The sequence below is a fragment of the Neovison vison genome, chromosome 2 (genome assembly GCF_020171115.1).
Source record: "Neovison vison isolate M4711 chromosome 2, ASM_NN_V1, whole genome shotgun sequence".
NCBI lineage: Eukaryota > Metazoa > Chordata > Mammalia > Carnivora > Mustelidae > Neogale > Neogale vison.
Genome location: NC_058092.1, coordinates 225779605 through 225798804, shown reverse-complemented (window position 1 = coordinate 225798804; position 19200 = coordinate 225779605). Strand labels below are relative to the sequence as shown.

The 19200-nt window shown below is 37.3% G+C and overlaps 1 protein-coding gene across 1 annotated transcript in view; it reads right to left on the bottom strand.

Annotated features, from left to right (window-relative positions):
* The window catches only part of ATRNL1 (attractin like 1), an 810828-nt gene that overhangs the window by 92371 nt on the left and 699257 nt on the right, over window positions 1-19200 (bottom strand). Inside the window, exon 28 of the mRNA XM_044240595.1 lies at window positions 12025-12139. Within this exon, the coding sequence (XP_044096530.1) occupies window positions 12025-12139 (115 nt within the window). The remainder of the gene's footprint in view (window positions 1-12024; window positions 12140-19200) is intronic.

The following is a 19200-nucleotide window of genomic DNA, read 5'->3' as shown; positions in this document are numbered from 1 at the left end:
TGCTTTAAGCACCCAGAACGAAGAGGAGCCTATGAAACATTTATTTTTAAGAAAAGAAAAAAAGGATGGTCTTAGAAAAGGTCAAACCATGATCTTGTGTATGACCAAATCATCAAAGTCAGATTTTTATGTATGGAAAAAAATATTCAAAGACCCAAAGGAACTTGTTAAATGTAGGGGGTAAAAAACCACATATTGCAAAGTGACCATCATGACTTGAGACAAGTAGTCCTCTAGAAACAATGGGCCAGTTAGCAATGAAGAACAGGTGATTTAACCTTGGTAGAGGTTTGATCCTATTTCAGAAGCCAAACTTTAGGCCAGAGATTAGGGAGGGTTTTTTTTTTTTCCCCCACTTTTTAAAACTGAGAAACATATAGAATTAACTTATATTGTAATTATCATTTATATTATAATTAATTTATAACAAGTACATGGGAAAATGCAGTTGAAAATTCATAGTGAGCTTAAGAGTTGGACTCTGGGAAGTTAGCACCAGTAAGGACAGATGAGTAAGAGAAAGGAGTAAAATAATTAAGCACATGTGCTGACTTTCTATTGTGTTCTAGGTACCACTTAGCGCCCAGAGATATAATGATAAACAAGGGGAAAACTCCTGCCCTTAGCTTGTCTGAGTAACATAGAGACACTATAATAAAAATGTTATAGTAATAAACAAAAAATAAAGGAGTGGACTGAGGATGCAAACAGGTTTCACAGAGGAAGTGACCCTTGAAGTGACATTCCTTTGTTAGGAGGGGAGGTGTGGGGGTTGCTGTGTGTTGGAGGATAGTTTAGATAGATAGTCAGAAGGACTAGTACATGCTCAGGACAGGGGTATGGTGTATCTTTCACATCAAAGTGTATCTTAAAAATTACTTTAGTATCCAGCAATGTGAAGTATTTTTTGTCTCTCTAAAATTTCATATTTGCAGATAACACAAATGGGGCATAAGGCATGAGAACAGAGCTTAGAAAAATGGTATTAAACTTCAAAAAACCTTGAAGCATCAGAGAAACTAACTGAAATGAACTGCCTCCTTTCCTTGTGCAAGAAAAACAGTAGGTATAAATGCAAAATGCAGAATGGCAGAAAGGGTCAGGAAAGGACAAAGGAGTCCTTCTGAACTGTGGGGGGAAAGTAACCAGCAGGTCAGGGCAGCTGGTTTTAAAAGAGATGTTAGCACTAAGGCATGATGACACTAAAGCCAGAGAGAGCCCCCTGGGTTCTAGGATGGTGGGCACTAAGGAAGTCTGTTCAGGTGAACTTTAGTTTCCTCCTCTTTCGAACAAAGAGATAGAACCATCTCCAGAATCTCCTTCTATTCCATGACGCTTGAGCAAATGAGCTTTGGGAAGATTGAGGGACATTCTGAGAGCCATGGGATGACCCAAGCTGGAAGACACAGCCACCAGAAGGCACGGATAGAAGGACTGGGAGCAGTGCGTTGAACCTGACCTGGGAGGTGATTTCAAAACTGCCTTCTACCACATGATGGATTATTATAAGGAATGTGATCAGCTGTTCTCTATTTCTGGAGGGATGAGAACAAAAACAGAACAAAAACAAAGAGAGAGAGAGAGAGAGAGAGAGAACACAAAAGAAAATGGGAAAATTGCAGTGAAGACTTTTAAATAACAGAACGAATTAGTCCCAGAAGTTATGGGCATGCCTTTTGGGAAAGTTTTTAGAAATTGTCTGTCTGTCTGTCCAAGATGATTCTGAGCAGGGTCACCAGCTGTGGCCGCAAGCCATTGGATGAGCCGGTGTCATTACAGTGCCCTTCCTATCTCTGTGTTTCTGCAATTTTATAATATTATGCATAAATAGAGTAATACCAAATTACCCCATTTATACATTTTATGTATCTATTAATATGGACAATAGTTGCCTTTCCATTTTACCAGTAAAGTTTTGAATACAAATGTGACTCAGCCTCTCACCATTACAGCTCTACATTCAGAGCTAATTGCCTCACAGAACACTTAAGGAGTCATTTTTCATTATGATGGTGAGCAAGGAGAAAGCAGATGGCACAGTCATGTTATTGATTTGATGATCCTTGCCTGGCTTGTTGAATAAATGGAACTGAATGTATGGTCACTGCATCCAGACTCTTAGGGCCTTCAAGGTTCGGTTCAAATTATGTCAGACAGCAGGTTCATGGGGCAAGAATTCATTCATTCCTCCAAGCCTTCTAAATGATAATTCCAGGGACCAAGAAGAACTTCTCAAACTGCTTCTTTGGAGCCGTGTTCTTAAAGAAGAGGATGAGCTCTTTCTTAAGTTTTGCCAACACTTTTTCTGCATGCCCACTCTGAACTTGCTGCCCACCAGTTATGGATCTAGACCCAACTTACATGGGCTACCCTCATTGGCAAGTAATACAGTGTATAAAAGAAGGCAACTTACTCACTTTGCAGAGGACCATTAACTCTTTCCCTAAAAGTCCTGAGAGAGAGATGATTCAGGCCTTAAGTGGTTAATGTTGTTATAATCTGTGCTTACCTTGTTTAGAGTTACAGCACTACTATCATTGGTGCGAGCGTCTCCACTGGGCCTTTCATTAAGAATGAAGGGAAAGTCACACTAAAAGATGCCTTTGGTAGGTCCTGTGGTACCATTTTACAGTAAATGATAGGAGATTAAATCAGCTGTCAGTATAACATGGAATTTTTTATCAAAACTTGAATATACTCCTTCCAGATGAATTTGCTAAGGGACCACTGGCCCTTTGGAGTGGCCACCAGAAAAATGTTTATGTGAAAAGAAGAAATTCCCAGGGCCCTCGACCCACATTTTCTTAGCATTTTATCAGTTTCCTGATAAGGATACATATTTTCTCAAGCCATTTAATTTTCCTTTTTGGACCTAGGGAATTTGTTTCCATCTGCCATTTCTGGGCTCTGGTGAAAGGTGTGCAGTCCTGCCTTCTGGCAATGAGGGGATTATTATTGTGGTCTTTTCTTGTCAGGCTTTACAACATGGCATAATAAGCATGAGGTAGGGGTAAATTCCCTCCCTCCATGAGAGATCCAGAGACCTTGGTTTTAGTTCCCACGAGCTGCGAGCTTGACAAATCTCTCCCCATCTCTGGCTCTTCAGGTTTCTATGTTTCTCTCTTCCTTTCTCCCTCCCTCCCTTTCTTTCTTTCTTTCTTTCTTACTGCAAAATGCAGGATGGAAGTAAATGGTTTCTAAGTTCAGTTCTAAAGCTCCTAAACTTTTAAAATTGTCTAACACTCAGAATTACCCATCTATCCTTGTTTAAGGCAGGTGGCCTTCTGCTAAATTCCCCTAAAGCACGTAAAGCAGGACTATTTAATTCATGACCAATTAAAAGTGAAACATCTTACTAATTGGAAGCTTTGTATAGAGACCGTCATGTCAACCAGCATAGGAAATACTGGTTGGCTGATTTAGGCTTTAAATTTTGTTCATCTCTGCAAAATTCTTATTTTCTTGTTTTGTTGCTTTGAAGGCAGCTTACTTATACCCAACAAATTTTGATTTTCCCCTTTGGCTTTGTAAGTTGATTTGTTGAGCTGCTTAGTTTTTCCTATTTTTCTCTTTGACCACAGTAATTATTTCCCAGTCAATTCTAGAAATACCTGAACAGAGTGGCAGGTGGGGAGAAGAAAAAGAAAAGAAAAATGTGTTGGCCATGCTTTCAGTGCCAGGGGTCTCACTTTTCACCTCCATAAATTCTGACTTTTCGTGTGAGTTTGTTTCTAATTGCTCTATCTTGAGAGTATTTGAGTTAACTTCCAGGCTGTTTCACTTACTTCTACTGCATATTTAATTAGCCATGTTCACTATTCTTCATGTTTCTTGTCCTTATTTTCTTCTTTGTTCCTTTTGCACATTAATTAATTTCTCTCTATTACCAATGACACAAAGAAAAAAAAATGAAATCTCAAATGGGAAGACCATGGCCATGTCACTTCACTGAGACATTGGGCAGAGAAAGAAAGTCTCCACTATCTCTCAAAGCATATAGCTAATGGCCTTTGACCATAACCCACCCCACTTCCCATAAAGAAAAAGAAAAGATTTGGATAGAGCATTATGGTGTGCGATTTTCTGGTTTTAAATTCTGGCTCAGTAACTTATTTACTATGTGGTTATATGAAAGTTGACTTAAGCTCCGTGAGTTTATTTTTCTCACCTATGAAAGAAAAGTTCTATTATATACTTCAAAGGGTGATGATAATTCAAAGAATGGTAATGAACATAGAGCAGAATCACAACAAATGATATGTGTTAATAATAAGTACAATAGCAACTGATACTTTTTATTTGCTAGATGCATTTTGTGAGGTTATCTTTCCTGAATATAACTAATACGTAGACATTTATTCCATAAGATTTAAAAGGTTGTTTTTCTGGTCATACAGGGTGAAACCTAGTTGTGCTCTCTCAAACGGAAATAACATGGTTTTGTAAAAATCATCATCAAAAAAAAATCAACATTCAAATAATAAAAAATAGAATACATTTATGATAGGTTTAGTACATGCAACATTGGAAACATACAGTGCCTTATTTTTTGTGTCATAGTCCCCTAATATTCTGATTTTCTTTAAACCTTAAATCCAAACAACCAAGTTTTAATATTTTTCATCAAAGGTGCAATGTTGAGTTTGATTTGAGTGTCCAAGATCTGTAACTTGAATGTTACATGAATCATAAATACATAAAATCTAGTCTATCAAAGATTATTGACCTGAAGTCAAATTATAACTAGTAAATTGTACATTTGTATAGTATATAACTATAGATTTTCAACATATTTTTGGTGAAGAAGTTCTATAACTTAGGGATAATTAATTTTATTCACCAATTAAATATTTATCAAGCAATTACTAAGTACAAAAACTTGTTAGCAGCTGAGGAATCAAAGACAAAATAGGACACAGCCACTGCCCTCAGAGAGCTCACCACCTGGGAAGAACATTAAGGAAAGAACACAGTGACTCTGATACATGTTAGGAGGCAGTAATGAATTGAACTGGTAGATCTATGGGACTTTAAGGAGAGTGAGGTCACATGTATATGGAGGAGACAGAAGTCTTCGTGGAAGAGGAACTGGCTTTTGAGCTGGGTTTTGGAAACAGGCAGCTAAGAGGGAGAGCGCACCTCAGGTATGAGGAACAACAGTGTGTATGCCAGAGAACACACATACACTCACAGAATCATAGGAAGAAACATACATGTGGAACTACAGGCCTGGCAGCAATCATAAAAATATACCATGTGGTCATCTTCTTTACTTTATAGACGAGAAGACTGAGGGTCCAAGAGGTTAAAATAACTGCCCAAGGGCAGGCTCGCCCGTGGTGCTCCATAGGTAGCGCTGGCAAGATTGTGTGGGTGGATGCGAAACCTGAAAGAAGTCTGAAGAGAGGTTGAGGAGAACCTCACACTCCAGACTAGATGTCTGGACTCACATCAACAGGCAATAAAATGCCAGCAAAGGTTTATGAGGAAGAGAGTGATATGATTAGAATTGTGCTCTCTTGGCCAAAGTCCAGTGAGAACAGCCGGTGCCCAGATGAAAAGTAGAGACAGGAAGAATGGCAAAAACAAGATGTCTGCCTTATCTGCCACAGGGGCAAAAGCTAAAGATCTTCATGATGATGTGCACACACGATGGGAGAAAGTGAAGAAGGCAAGCAACTCCAGGATTTCAAACTTGAGTCACTCTGAAACAAATTTTACAAAAACAGTAGGGAAGTAGGCAGTGTAACAGGGAGAGAGTCAAGGAAGAATGATGTTATGCCTAAAGGGCAGCAAATCCAGGTTGCGGTGCTGGTGCTCAACAGGTGAGCAGTGCTGGCTGGAGATCCGGAGTCAGGGGTAAGCTCCCCTGGAGTGGAGAGAGCACAGCCCTCGGGGGACAGCATGGAGAAGGACTAGAGGTTGGTTAAAGGACTTGAGGCACGTGAGGCAAACCAAGAACCGAAGGGAGGTGCTCCACGTCCATCCTCTGTAAGTAGGTGCCTGAGGTAGATCAAGGCACACCAGAGGGGAGGGTTTCCAGAAGCTGGAGAGGCGAGGCAGGGACTATTCAACTGTCAAGCCAGACAAAGACTTGGTGGCAAGTGAGAACTGAAAAAAGGAGATTTGAGTGACTGTCATTTTGTTACTCCCTTAGAAGGATATTAAGCTTAGTGACAATATAACTCTCTCTAATTATAGCACACACTCTCTCTCTATATAGCACTGTTTACTCTGTGTCCATAGTAACTAGCACAATTTGTCTTACTGGTTTATTTGTGTGACTCTTTACTTCACGTTTATCTCCACACATGCTGTACCCCCTAAAGGGGCAGGAACTCGGTTTTTGTTCAGCACCATACATCCAGTGCCTGGTCTACGGCAGGCATATTTAAATATTTCTCAAATGAATAAAGGTAGTACGTGAAGATTCACAGTGACTATATAACTATACTTTGGATAGAAGACAAAATTACTTTCTACGATTGATCTGTGAGCCTTTTTAATAGCAGGTGTGTTTTTGACACAGAGTCATGTTTATTAACAATAATCCCAGGTGTTTGGTTCTTTGTTGTTGCCTGGGCTCTCTGCCTAATTTTATAGTTTATTTTGCCATGAAAAGCCTCTTCTTTCTTGTTTATGAAGATACATATGGTGTATGTAAATAATATTTGGATTCGAGGTTAAAAGGGAACTACCATGCCAGATTTTTCATAACGAAGACTTGATATGGTTCAGTAATTTTATTTCTTATTCCAACCACCTAACAGAGAGAGTGCTAAGACTAGATCAACAGGTGTGTTTCTACAAGTGTGAAGATACAGTGGCAAATTGATGGAAGGAAAATAGTCTTAAGGGACGAGTAAACTCAGAAGCTTCTGGAAATGTGAATTAGCTTAAAAACAGGTTTCAGAGGAAGAGAGTCCCATGCTGAGAACCTGCAGACCCAATCTGTCCCTGGAACTGCAAAGACCTTCTATATTTCACGGGTGCTGTGGGATAACAATAGCTACTTTCCGGAATCCTTAAGAGGGGTAGACCAATGACTGTATGGAAAGCACCTGAGACAATGCTCAGAATTACTACTCCCCTTTCTCTCACCTCTTTTTCATTCAATTAAATCAAAGTCTCTTTTGTGTCATCGTTATCCATGACACTGTAAATAGGCTATCATTTTAAACATTACACAATATTTTAGATTTTTAAAAATAATCTGGTCATCCTGTCAAAACTTCTAAGCCTAAAGAAAAAAATAGAATCAAAACCTTAGCTTTTCTACATTGTTCTTTTTGGTAATGTTAGACTCAGTCAAATGTGAGACAAGACCAGGACAAAATTCCATCTTTAGTTGAAGCACATCGCTTCTTTTTGGCTGTGAACATATGGGTCCCTGGGATTTTTAATCCAGTGAGAAGACTTAATTTGCTACTTATTAGTGAGAATCCATAAACTATGAAACCCATAATCTTCCATCACAAAGTGACAGCAATCATTATCATTTTCAATTTATGCTTTTGAAGAGCTCTATTTACTTTGTCTACATTTCATCTTAATGTGACTCTAAAATGCTTGGGGACCTTGCCATCCAAGGTGACTGGAGACATGCTTCATTGTTTAGTGTCACGCAGCAGTTACTCGACGGGCCCTGTTTTCCTGGGGATGTCAGTCTTTCAACCATCTTGAGGTCAGTAGAGAAAGTGGTGTATAGTGCACAAATTGTCAACAGCAGAAATCCCACGTTAACCCAAAGAGTCTGGCATGGCTGGCCACAGTTTCTCACAAAGAATAATGAAGCAGCAGGTTTACGGGGTGGGGGAGCTGGGAACCTAATTAGTCCGGCTCCAGGAATGCCAAAAAGCCTATTTAATATCTTTTGCTTTTACTCTTCTAAGCCACCTAGAGGGAGAATTGCTCACAAACACCTAATTTCATTACATTAAAAAAAAGAAAAAAGAAAAAAAAAGATTAGTGCACGGGGTAATCTCATGGAAGAATCTGCAGCTTTTCTTTCGACCTCTGTTTAGAGGAAAGCCATGGAAAGAACTTCAGACGTTTTTAGACCCTTATGACTTGCTAAGCTTTCCTAAACTACTTTCTGGTGGAAAAAGAATGAACTAGAAAGACCATGTCATATTTTAAATTAAAAAAAAAAAATTACGAGGGGCGCCTGGGTGGCTCAGTGGGTTAAAGCCTCTGCCTTCGGCTCGGGTCATGGTCTCAGAGTCCTGGGATTGAGCCCCGCATCGGGCTCTTTGCTCAGCGGGGAGCCTGCTTCTCACTCTCTCAGTCTGCCTCTCTGACTACTTGTGATCTCTCTCTCCGTCAAATAAATAAATAAAAATCTTAAAAAAAAAAATTACTAGCTGTTGCTCAAAAGAGATGGTGAACAACCTAGCATACATGCGTCTCCGAATCATGTATTTGTGGGTGTTGACACTCAGTTTGAGAGAGAAGACCGCCATCCTCCTCAGATGTTCCCACCTTCTCTTTATCCCCAAACTGACCCTTGTCTACAGGGCTTTCATTCATGCTAATGAAGAAAACCTTATGAAAAGCATCACTCAACATCTGGAAAGCTACATTTCAAAAAAGGGCCTCGTAAAAAATGTAGAGACTGGGCTAAGGACTGCAAGAGAACTTTTAATCTAATAAATAAGACGTACTAGACATTGAATAGATATGCTAATATCTGGAGACATAAAGTCACTCAAGAGCCAGGAGAAGGCTCCTAGCACCTTGTTCATCCCATCATGGGGATGGCGTCAGGAGTTGATCCATGAAGTTCCTTCTCTACCACCATCATCATGAAGAATGTTTTTGAACTGCTTTCTGTGTGTAGGGCACTGGGATAAGCACAGGCACATAGACGAACTTCTTGCAAAGATATGCCGTAAACCAAACTCTAGAAATGAGATAACTAATGTCAACACTTCCTTTCCAAGAGCCAATATGGTTCTCAAATGATCCCTGGAATGCATTTCTTCTCAAGTAGTAGATGGTATCTATGTTGTTTGTTTTTTTTTTAAAGATTTTATTTATTTATTTGACAGACAGAGATCACAAGTAGGCAGAGAGGCAGGCAGAGAGAGAAAGAGAGAGAGAGAGAGAGAGAGAGGAAAGCAGGCTTTCCGCTCAGCAGAGAGCCTGATGCGGGACTCGATCCCAGGAACCTGGGATCATGACCTGAGCAGAAGGCAGCAGCTTAACCCACTGAGCCACCCAGGCACCCCTCTATGTTAAGTTTTAATTGGCTGTGTACACACCAAGTATCTTGATGAAGAGTAAAAAAATAAGTCATATAATTTGTATGTTGGTGTCAGTATTTGCCTTCTTTAGGGAAAACTGAGACGTGAACATTAGAAAATTTCTCTCTACAAACACTGCCTGTTTTTTGTTTGTTTGTGGTGGCAGTGAAGTCAGGAGTTGTTTTTTTTTTTTAATTTTATTGTTTCCTAACATCTTACTATAAAAATTTCAAACATGTAGCAAAGTAGAAAGAATTTTAATGTCAGTATTCCCACCACCTGCATTTTACCATTAACAATTACTTGGCCTGCTTTATAATATAGCTTCCATCCGCCCATCCTACCTACAATCCATACATCAATACCATGTTTTTGATACATTTCAAAGTAGACTGCAGACAGCACATAATACTGTTTTGAAGTAGACTCAAAGAGTATTCCTAATCCTATAAAAACACCTAGAAGACATTTATGAGTTTTTTTTTAAACAAAGAACAAGCTCATCCTGAATTATACACACAGATTTTCGATACAGCTCAATTGACAGGCTCTGAGAAAGTATGGTAAGTTAACTCAAAATTTTGTCTACCTTTATCAACGCTATAGACATTTTCAGTACTCCCCCAAATGCTGGGCTTTGTGAAGACATGGGCTATGGAGTATAGAGAAATAACCTCTCTGCTATGTAGCATCAGGGAAAACTACCTGGCATGTTGGTTATCAGTATTTTTTTTTTCTCTACACTCCAGTAGTTTCCTAATTATTCCTTGAATTTCCATAGAAAATAGATTTCTTTTTTTTTTTTTTAAAGATTTTATTTTTTTTTTTTATTTGAGAGAGAGACAGTGAGAAAGAGCATGAGCGAGGAGAAGGTCAGAGAGTGAAGCAGACTCCCCATGGAGCTGGGAGCCTGATGTGGGACTCGATCCTGGGACTCCAGGATCACGCCCTGAGTCGAAGGCAGTCGTCCAACCAACTGCGCCACCCAGGCGTCCCAGAAAATAGATTTCTATGCCTCAATTCTATCATTTACAAAGTGAGTTTTATACTACTGATTGCACGGCTTGTCATGAGGATCAAATGCAAAAAAAGAGAACACTGTATAGATTAAAGCACTATGCGCATCTAATGTAGCATTATTGTTAACAATCATAATGCATCTGCAATAGAACAGCTAAGGTAATGGGCCACACTGCTACTGGGTTCTTTCAAATCAGTCAAAAAGATTTCAAAGGTTAAAGGGACAGAGTATTGGCAGTTGCCTTCACTCTGCCCATCAGTACGTCATCTTGTCAAGGATCCAGAAGAACCTCAGTGTATATCACACAGACCTGTTTTCATTAGTGAAGGGTTTGCTTTGGAAATCATCCCAGCCCTAAAACAATACTTCCATTAGCTGGGCACAGTACCTACAATTATCCATCTTATCTGACCCGTGCCAAACTATTTTACTTACTGCATCCCATTTACATTTACCTTGGTAGATCTGAAAGAAGAGCAAGGCATTCACTCAATATATGAGAAAGTACAGAGAACGTTCATTTCTTTGAACAAACACCTACAAATAAACTTTGTGTAGAAATTCCTGCAACAGGATATCATCAGGTACCGTAAGTGGCAAATCATTTTTAAGAGATGGAAACCCTCTGTCTCCATACGGGAAAAATTCTGTTATAGGAGTATCTTAAGCTTACAGGGAATAAAGTAATACAGCTTCCATTTCTGTGTCAGGTTGGATACAAATCAAGAAAGTGAGATGCAAGGTCAAGGCTAGCTAGGGAACCAAGAAAAGATAAAATAATCAGGGAAGTGAGTTCAGCATCAATTACTGTTATTGAGAACTTGCCAGATCTCTGGCACTTCCTGCCAGAGAAAGATTGGAAATTACCCTTACCCTCAAAAAGCAGCCATTTCAAAAAATTTTTTAAAAAAAGCAGCCATTTCATAAGAGTTGCAAAGAGCAAATAATCAGAGACAGAAAAATTACACATTGTAAGAAAGTGGAATAGAATATGTAAAAAGAGAGACATAAGCACAGTTTGTGATCTAATTACAAGTTATACTCAACAGTGTGTGTGTGTGTGTGTGTGTGTGTGTGTGTGTACAATGTGGAGAACATCACAGCAATGAGAAGACCTCCAACAGGGCACATCCAGTTACCCCCTCGTTCAAAATATGATTTTCAGGTAGGAAAAGAATCAGAGGCGAAGACTGGTTGTGCCGTCTGAGGGGGGGGATTCCCTGACCCATGGCTCCAGCTGTCTGGTGCTGAGAACAAGGACATATATTAAGTACTGAGAGGCTGGCATCAAGCCATCATCCTCTGACACAACTTCACATTCCAAACATGCAAGTAAACTCTTTAATTTGGTTCCATATTTTGATCACATTTATAATTTGGCATCCTCTATGACACACATACTGGGAAAAAATAAGTGGTCCAAAGGGGTCAAAAATTTGCTTGCCATGTCAGTGAGATTTCTACTGTAGTTACAACACCACATTGGGGTGTGTGTGTGAACATACATACTCACATACATTATACACAAACATACACACATATTTAACATGTACTTCTAAGAGAAACATTGGCAAATCTGAGTTTATAGCAATGAGGATTTCTAGATATTTTGGTAAAAGTTTGCATTCTAAGAAATTCTAAGACACTTTCCATTAGAACCATGTAAGCATCCTCACTGTGCTGCATGATAGCATTGTTTATTTCTTCCATTTAGTCTATGTTTTTGTTTTACTGCTGATGGCTCCATGTTCGTCTTACCTGACTGTCCAGGAGGAGGGGCACCTGATGATCCTCGAGGGAGACAAAGAAACACAGTCAGAACAGCAGCTCTGTTCCCAGCACATGGTTCAATGGCTATGGGCTTGGGTGCTCCCTGAAAAAGAAAACCCAATCTTAAATTCGCATAATTGACAGGACACTGTGATTCTACTTTTCTCCCACCCTTGCTGAAGTCAGTTAAACTATACACTCCTAGTGGATGGGGACAGAAAATGTCTCATTTTCTAATAGTTCAATTGACTATTTTCTCATTGTAATACAGCGTTTTTGTAGTGGTGGTCATTAACATTTAGAAGACATTTTTTGGGGGGTGTTAAATATTGGTATATATTTATTTTTTAAAAGGACTCTTTTTTCTATCTTTAGTTTGTTTTTTTTTTTCTTTGATAGACTTTATTTTTTAGTTTTTTTAGACTTTATTTTTTTAACAATTGTCAGAATTATTTTTATTAAATTTTTAAATTCACATATAATGTATTACTGGTTTCAGAGGTACAGGTCTGTAATTCATCACTCTTATACCGCAAGCTTGTGATGTGGAATTTATTGTTTAGAGCAGCTCTAGGTTCACAGCAGAAGTGAGAGGAAGGTGCAGTATTTCCCCTACACACTTTGCCTTAACATATGCATAGCTTCCCACATCATCAACTGCCCCACCTGGAGGTATATTTGTTACAACTGATGAACCTTCATTGACACATCATGGTCATCAGAGGCCCATAGTTTACATTAGGGTTCACTCTTGTGTTATAGTTTATGGGTTTGGACAAATGTAAATGACATGAATCCACCATTATAGTATCATACAGAGTATATTGACTGCCCAAATTTCCCATGTACCACCTATGTATCCCTTCCTCACTACTCCAAACCCTGGCACCATTGATCTTAGTGGCTCCATATTTCTGCCTTTTCCAGAATGTCATATAATTAAAATAATAGAATTTAACCCTTACAGGTTGACTTCTTTCACTAGTAATAAATAGGCACCTAAGGTTCCTCCATGGCTTCTCTTGTCTTGATAGCTCATTCTTTTTTAGTGCTGAGAAACACTAACATTGTCTGGAGGTACCACAGTTCATTTATCCATTCACCTTCTGAAGGACACCTTGGATGCTTATAAATTTCCACTCTTAAAAATAAAGCTACTACTATATGGAGTACGTGGGTGGCTCGGTCAGGGAAATGTCCAACTCTTGACTTTGGCTCAGGTCATGATCTCAGGGTTGTAAGACAGCCCCCATGTTGTGTCCCACGCTGGGCAGGGAGCCTGCTTAAGACTCTCTCTCTCCCTCTGTCCCTTCCCACCCATTTGCATGTGTTCTCTCTAAAAATATAAAGAAATAAAATAAATAAAGCTACTGTAAACATCCATGTGGTGGCTCTTGTGTGAATATAAGTTTTCAGCTCCACTGGGACACTATCAAGGAGTGTGACTGCTTGTATAGTACAAGCATGTTTAATTCTTTAAGAAATCATCAATTGTCTTCCAAAGTGGCTGTATCATTTTGCATTACCACCATCAATGAATAAGATCTCCTCTTGCTCTGCCTCTTCACCAGCATTTAATGGTGTCAGTGTTCCAGATTTGGGCCATTCTAAAAGGTGTGCAGTGACATCTTGCTGCTGTTTTAATTTGAACTTCTCTGATGATATATGATATGAAGGATCTTTTCATACACTTATTTGCTATTCTGTATGTCTCCTTTGGTGAGGTATCTGTTAAGGTCTTTGGACAACTTTTAATTGGCTTGCTTCTTATTGTTGAGATTTAAGAGTTCTTTGTATATTTCGGAAAGCAATTTTTAAAATCAGATGTCTCTTTTGCAAATAGTTTCTCCCAGTTTGTGTGTTGTCTTTCCAGTCTCTTGATATTCTCTTCTAAAGAGGAAAAGTTTTTTACTTTGATGAATTCCAGCTTCATAATTATTTCTTTCATAAATTGTGTTTTTGGTGTTGTCTCTAGAAAGTCATTGCCATATTCCAGGTCATCAGGTGTTCTTCTAGGTTATGCAGGACTTTTATAGTTTTGCAGTTTACATTTAGGTCTATCATCCATTTTGAGTTAATTTTTGTGAAAGGTTTAAGGTAGGTATCTAGATTCATTTTTTTGCACTGGATGTCCAGTTGTTCCAGAACCATTTCTCAAAAAGACTGCCTTTGCTTCACTGCATTGCATTTGATCCTTTGACAAAGATCAATAGACTATATTTATGTAGGTCTAATTCCACACTCTATTCTGTTTCATTGATCTAATTGTCTATTCTTTTACCAATACTACACTATCTTGATCACTGTAGATTACTATAGATTCAGTAATCTACAGATGGGTAGTGTCAGGTCTCCCAACTTCAATACTGTGTTGGCTATTCTGGATCTTTTGCCTCTCCATATAAAATTTAGAGTTAATTTGTAGATATTCACAAAATAACCTGGTATTTTGATTGGGATTGTTTTAAATCTATACATCAGGTTGGGAAGAACTGATATCTTGACAATATTGATCATCCATATTCATGAACACAGAGTAACTTTACCTTTATTAGTTCTTTTTTATTTTATTCATCAAACTTTTATAGTTTTCCTCATACAGATCTTGTACATATTTTGTTAGATTTATATCTAAGTATTTTATTTTGAGGGGTAGTAGTATATATGCTATTATATCTTTAATTTTAAATCCTACTTGTTCATTGCTGGTTCACAAGAAAGAAACTGACTTGTATTTTAACCTTGTACCTTGCAACCTTGCTGTAATTGCTTATAATTCCGTGAGTAATTTTGTTGATTCTTTGGACTTTTCTACATAGAAAATCATGTCATGTGTGAATAAAGAGAGTTTCATTTTTTGCAGACCCATCTGTATACCTTTCATTTCTTTTTCTTGTCATACTGCATTAGCTGCAATTTCCAGTATAGTGTTGAAAAGGAGTGGTGAGAAGGGGACAACCTTCCTTGTACTTGATCTTGGGGGGAATGCTTTAACTTTCTCATCGTTAAGCATGATGTTAGTTGTAGGATTTGTGCAGATATTCTTCAACATGTTAAGGAAGTTCCCCTCTATTCTTAGTTTAGTGAGAGTTTGTATACAGTTTTTATAGGAAATACTAAATACTTAAGGCTAAATACTTAATTATTCCCTTTCATTTATCAATTTTCAAAATAATTATTTGCTAGCATTCTCCAAACATGACAATTTATATTATCATTATAAAATTATAACTTTTAATATTTCTGATGTGTTTCAATTGGTAGCTTCTATAATTTTTTATTAGTTTTATCAATTGTTCAAATTGTTCTATTGAATATTCAAAATCTTTGAACAATGAGAATGTTTTCAAATTGACTCCTGAGTTCTGACATGACCACAAAAGCCTTTGATAGCTTCCTTGTCTTCTGCCTGTCCCAGACCTATAATCAGACATTCCTCTAAGGAAACTTGCTGGAAAGTGGTATTAATTCCAGACATAAGAGGTATTTATTACTACTGGGCTGGCCATTCTTCTAGGACATTTTAAGCAACAGAGTTCAGTGTCATAAATTAGATTTCCAAAGAAGCAGACTCCCTGAGAGAAAGAGTTACCAAGCAGAGGTTCTTATGGTTGAAAAAAAAGGTAGAAGAAAAAAGAAGTGAAACCTTGTTAGATAGAGGGAAAGGGCTGAACTGAGAGGCAGGGCCAAGAGAAGACCTAGAGCCAGAATGATCTTTCAACAATCAAGTTGGGCCAAGAAGGCCAAGCCTTTATGCTCCTTCAAGGATCAGTTTTTACATATCATTGCCCTTGGGAAGGGTCATGACCTTGGAAAAGGTGGCTCTCTGCTGTTATAGTAATACCTGAAGAGGTTGACAGCTGAAGACAGTGAACAGCATTCCCAGAAAATGGATATCATGTCTTCAATGAAGGTAGAATTGTGTATAATATCAATGTGCCCTCCAAACTCAGAATTGTTTTTAAAAAGGAAAAATATATCATGAATTCACAATGATATTGCCAATTCAAATTTAATTTGCTTTAACTTCTTTGCATTTTTGTATCTCTTTTCTCTTAAATTGAAAATCTGATACCTAGTAATACTGATAATAACTTTTATTATAGCATAAAATACAATTTAAATATTTTTTATATTATATGTGACAATAAAACTAATTAAAATTGACTTCTTTGTAGTTTTGGGGTTTTTTTGCCTTAAGGATCCTGCAAGGAATATATTGCATGTTTAAATACTGCATGTTTAAAATCACTTGGAAAAAGAAATAAAAATAAAATCACTTGAAACAGGTCTTCTCGGTGTGGTTTCGCCACTGAGTCCATCCCAACTTAGGTAAGTTTGTGAATTCAGAGGCTGATTGTTTTGAGGGATTGTTCCCCTTTCCATTTTTATTTAATATTGCTTTATATGGCTCCAGGGTCAGATCTAAAAATAAAGTACATTTAGAGAAGTTTACCATCCACCCTTGTTCCCTTCATGCTGTTCCCTTTTTAGCAAGTAAGTTTTTATGTGGATAGAAGTTCTCAGATCCTTGGAGTAAATATCAAGGAGTATGACTGCCGGATTGTATGGTGCAATGGTTCATTTTAACACCAAATCCTGGCACAAAAGGGATGTGCGGTTGGCCTACGTTTGGATAAATGAATGCGTCTCACTATATTTGATGGGTAGTCTGTGAGCCACAAAGATATGCAACTTGTGTTGCTTTCTCATAATTGTTTCCTGCCACCAATGATGCACTACACAGTACAGTTTACCCAATTAAATGATCACAACACAAAATATTTTGTTAGCATATCTTTAATATCACTTCAGTGAAATACGTATGTCGTAATCACCAACTAAGGCACTTGTCTAAATAACATGGCCCTAGGAGTAGAGTCAGTGAATATATGATAATGATTATAGTAGTAATAGCTAGTTTTGTATTAAGTACTTACTATGAATTAGATACTCACAATTCTTTACATATATGAACTCATTTAAATCTTATAGTGAGAACACTGAAGCAAAGTTAAAATGACCTATTTAAATGTAGATAATGAGGAAAGAGAAGGGCTGAGATTTACACTCAGGCAGGCTGCCTCCTGAGTCCACCCCCTTAACCACACAATGCAGTTTATCATACGTGTGCATGTGCAGACAGACATGCACCCACACACGTGGCATAAATCCATGTGCAAGCACATAGGTGTGTGAACACACACATTCCATGCACATGTGTGGATACAAACATGCACAAGGAATTAAGGTGTAAATACCAATGTCACCTCTGAAACAGCAAGGATATCATTTTAGCATAGGAAAGGTGATTTTGGCTACTTCCCTGAAAAAACTTCATGCCTAGATCAATACAAGATCTAGGCATGAAGACAAAATAGAAGGAAAAATGCCACTGGTTTAATTATTAGAACAAATGATTTGTTTGGGGTTTTTTTTGTTGATCATATTTGAACTTCTCGAAGAAATACAGACATATGTAGTCATTCACCAAGAATATTTTAGAATACTGCCATTTCCAGAAAGTTTAATGAGGCATTAAAGATAAAATATGTCCCCTTTCATGTAAAACTTAGACTGAAATTTCTGGTGACAACAGTTTTATGTGGTTATAAAGGATTTCTCCTTTATAGCAACATAAATCTTGTGTTTTAAAATTATCCTCATACAGATACATTTTGGGACTTTTCAATATAAAGGTGAAAGTGGCCATGATGGCAGAAGTAAAGGGCATAAAAATCTTCCAGGAATATGCTGTAAGCCATGTTGCAATACTTTGTATCAAGTTACATGATATATGGTTTTATACTTTAAGGCTTACATTTAATTTAACAGACTTATTTTTGAAAATGTTAAGTCAAAATCAGCATAAGTACATAGATAGTCTCCAATGATGTAAATATTTAGAGAATAGGCTTGTCATATTCCAAGGCTAACAGAAAATACTATGAATGTTTTGAACCATATTTCTAGACTTCTGAAATTTATTCTAATTTAATAAATGCAAAGTATATGTAAAGGTCAATTGGTTAAAATATACGAAGAGAAAATAAAATAAATTCAGGTTTAAATAATGGTGATATATCAGATATATTAAAATCCTCTTTAATATACCTAAGAAATACTTATCCTCTCTACCATCAGGCAAGATTCTCTTTGTTGTTTTGTTTTCAAGCTCTCCATGCAATAATTGGAACTATTCAAAATATACAAATTTACGTTAAAATATTTGATTACAAAAATGAGAAGAAAATAAGTTTATGATTACATTATAATAAAACAAAACAACATCAAAAACAACTTGAGAAACAGTGGTTCCTGGCTTAGGGGATTTAGAAAACAGGAAACAATTTGGGAGCACATCAGTTGACTGTGTTTTCAGGCTACCTTTCTGCTGTTTTTAATACTGGAAGAAAAGGTTTTAAACATCAAATGCTAATGCCAAAAGCACTAACTGAGGGAAAAATTAGTAAAAAATAACTGTAAATTTCAGGTGGATAATGACTTAATTATTTAATGTTAAAGAATCAGCAACAGATGAAGAATGTAGTAAAATATCTTGACCACAGAAAAGAATTTATGCTCGTATAAAAGCCACTTCTGAGAAAGCATTCTTACAATAATTCCCTACTCTTAATTCTGCTGCTATTGTACTGCAAACATTCAGAAATTTTTTATATTGATAAGCCATGTGAAAAGAGCTTAAAATTCTATTTTAAAGTCAAATTGGCTTACAAGTATTTCTATTTTGGCTATAAAATTTTCATAAAAGGATATTAGCAAAAGTATGAATTATTCAGTATGTTAAGAATATTAGTAACGAGCTCAGCCCTTTGACTTTTCTGGCAAGAATTCACATAACTTAAAAAATTATTTCCAAAGAATTTGTGGCAAATCTCACTTTCAATAAAGAATTTTAAATAAAAAGGAAAAAAATCCTCATTTTATAGCACTTGATTTTTGTAGCAGAAAATAGCAAAACCCGATGAATGATATCTCTGATACCTTGAGGTTTGCCAGTTGTTTAGCGATAGATACATAACCATGAATCAAAATCATTTCACAATGACATAACATGTTCACTGAACTGTGCAATTTATCATGCATTTTCCATGGCTTCCTTTGAAAGAGATAAGGCATGGATTTGTTTGCCCACAGCACTTA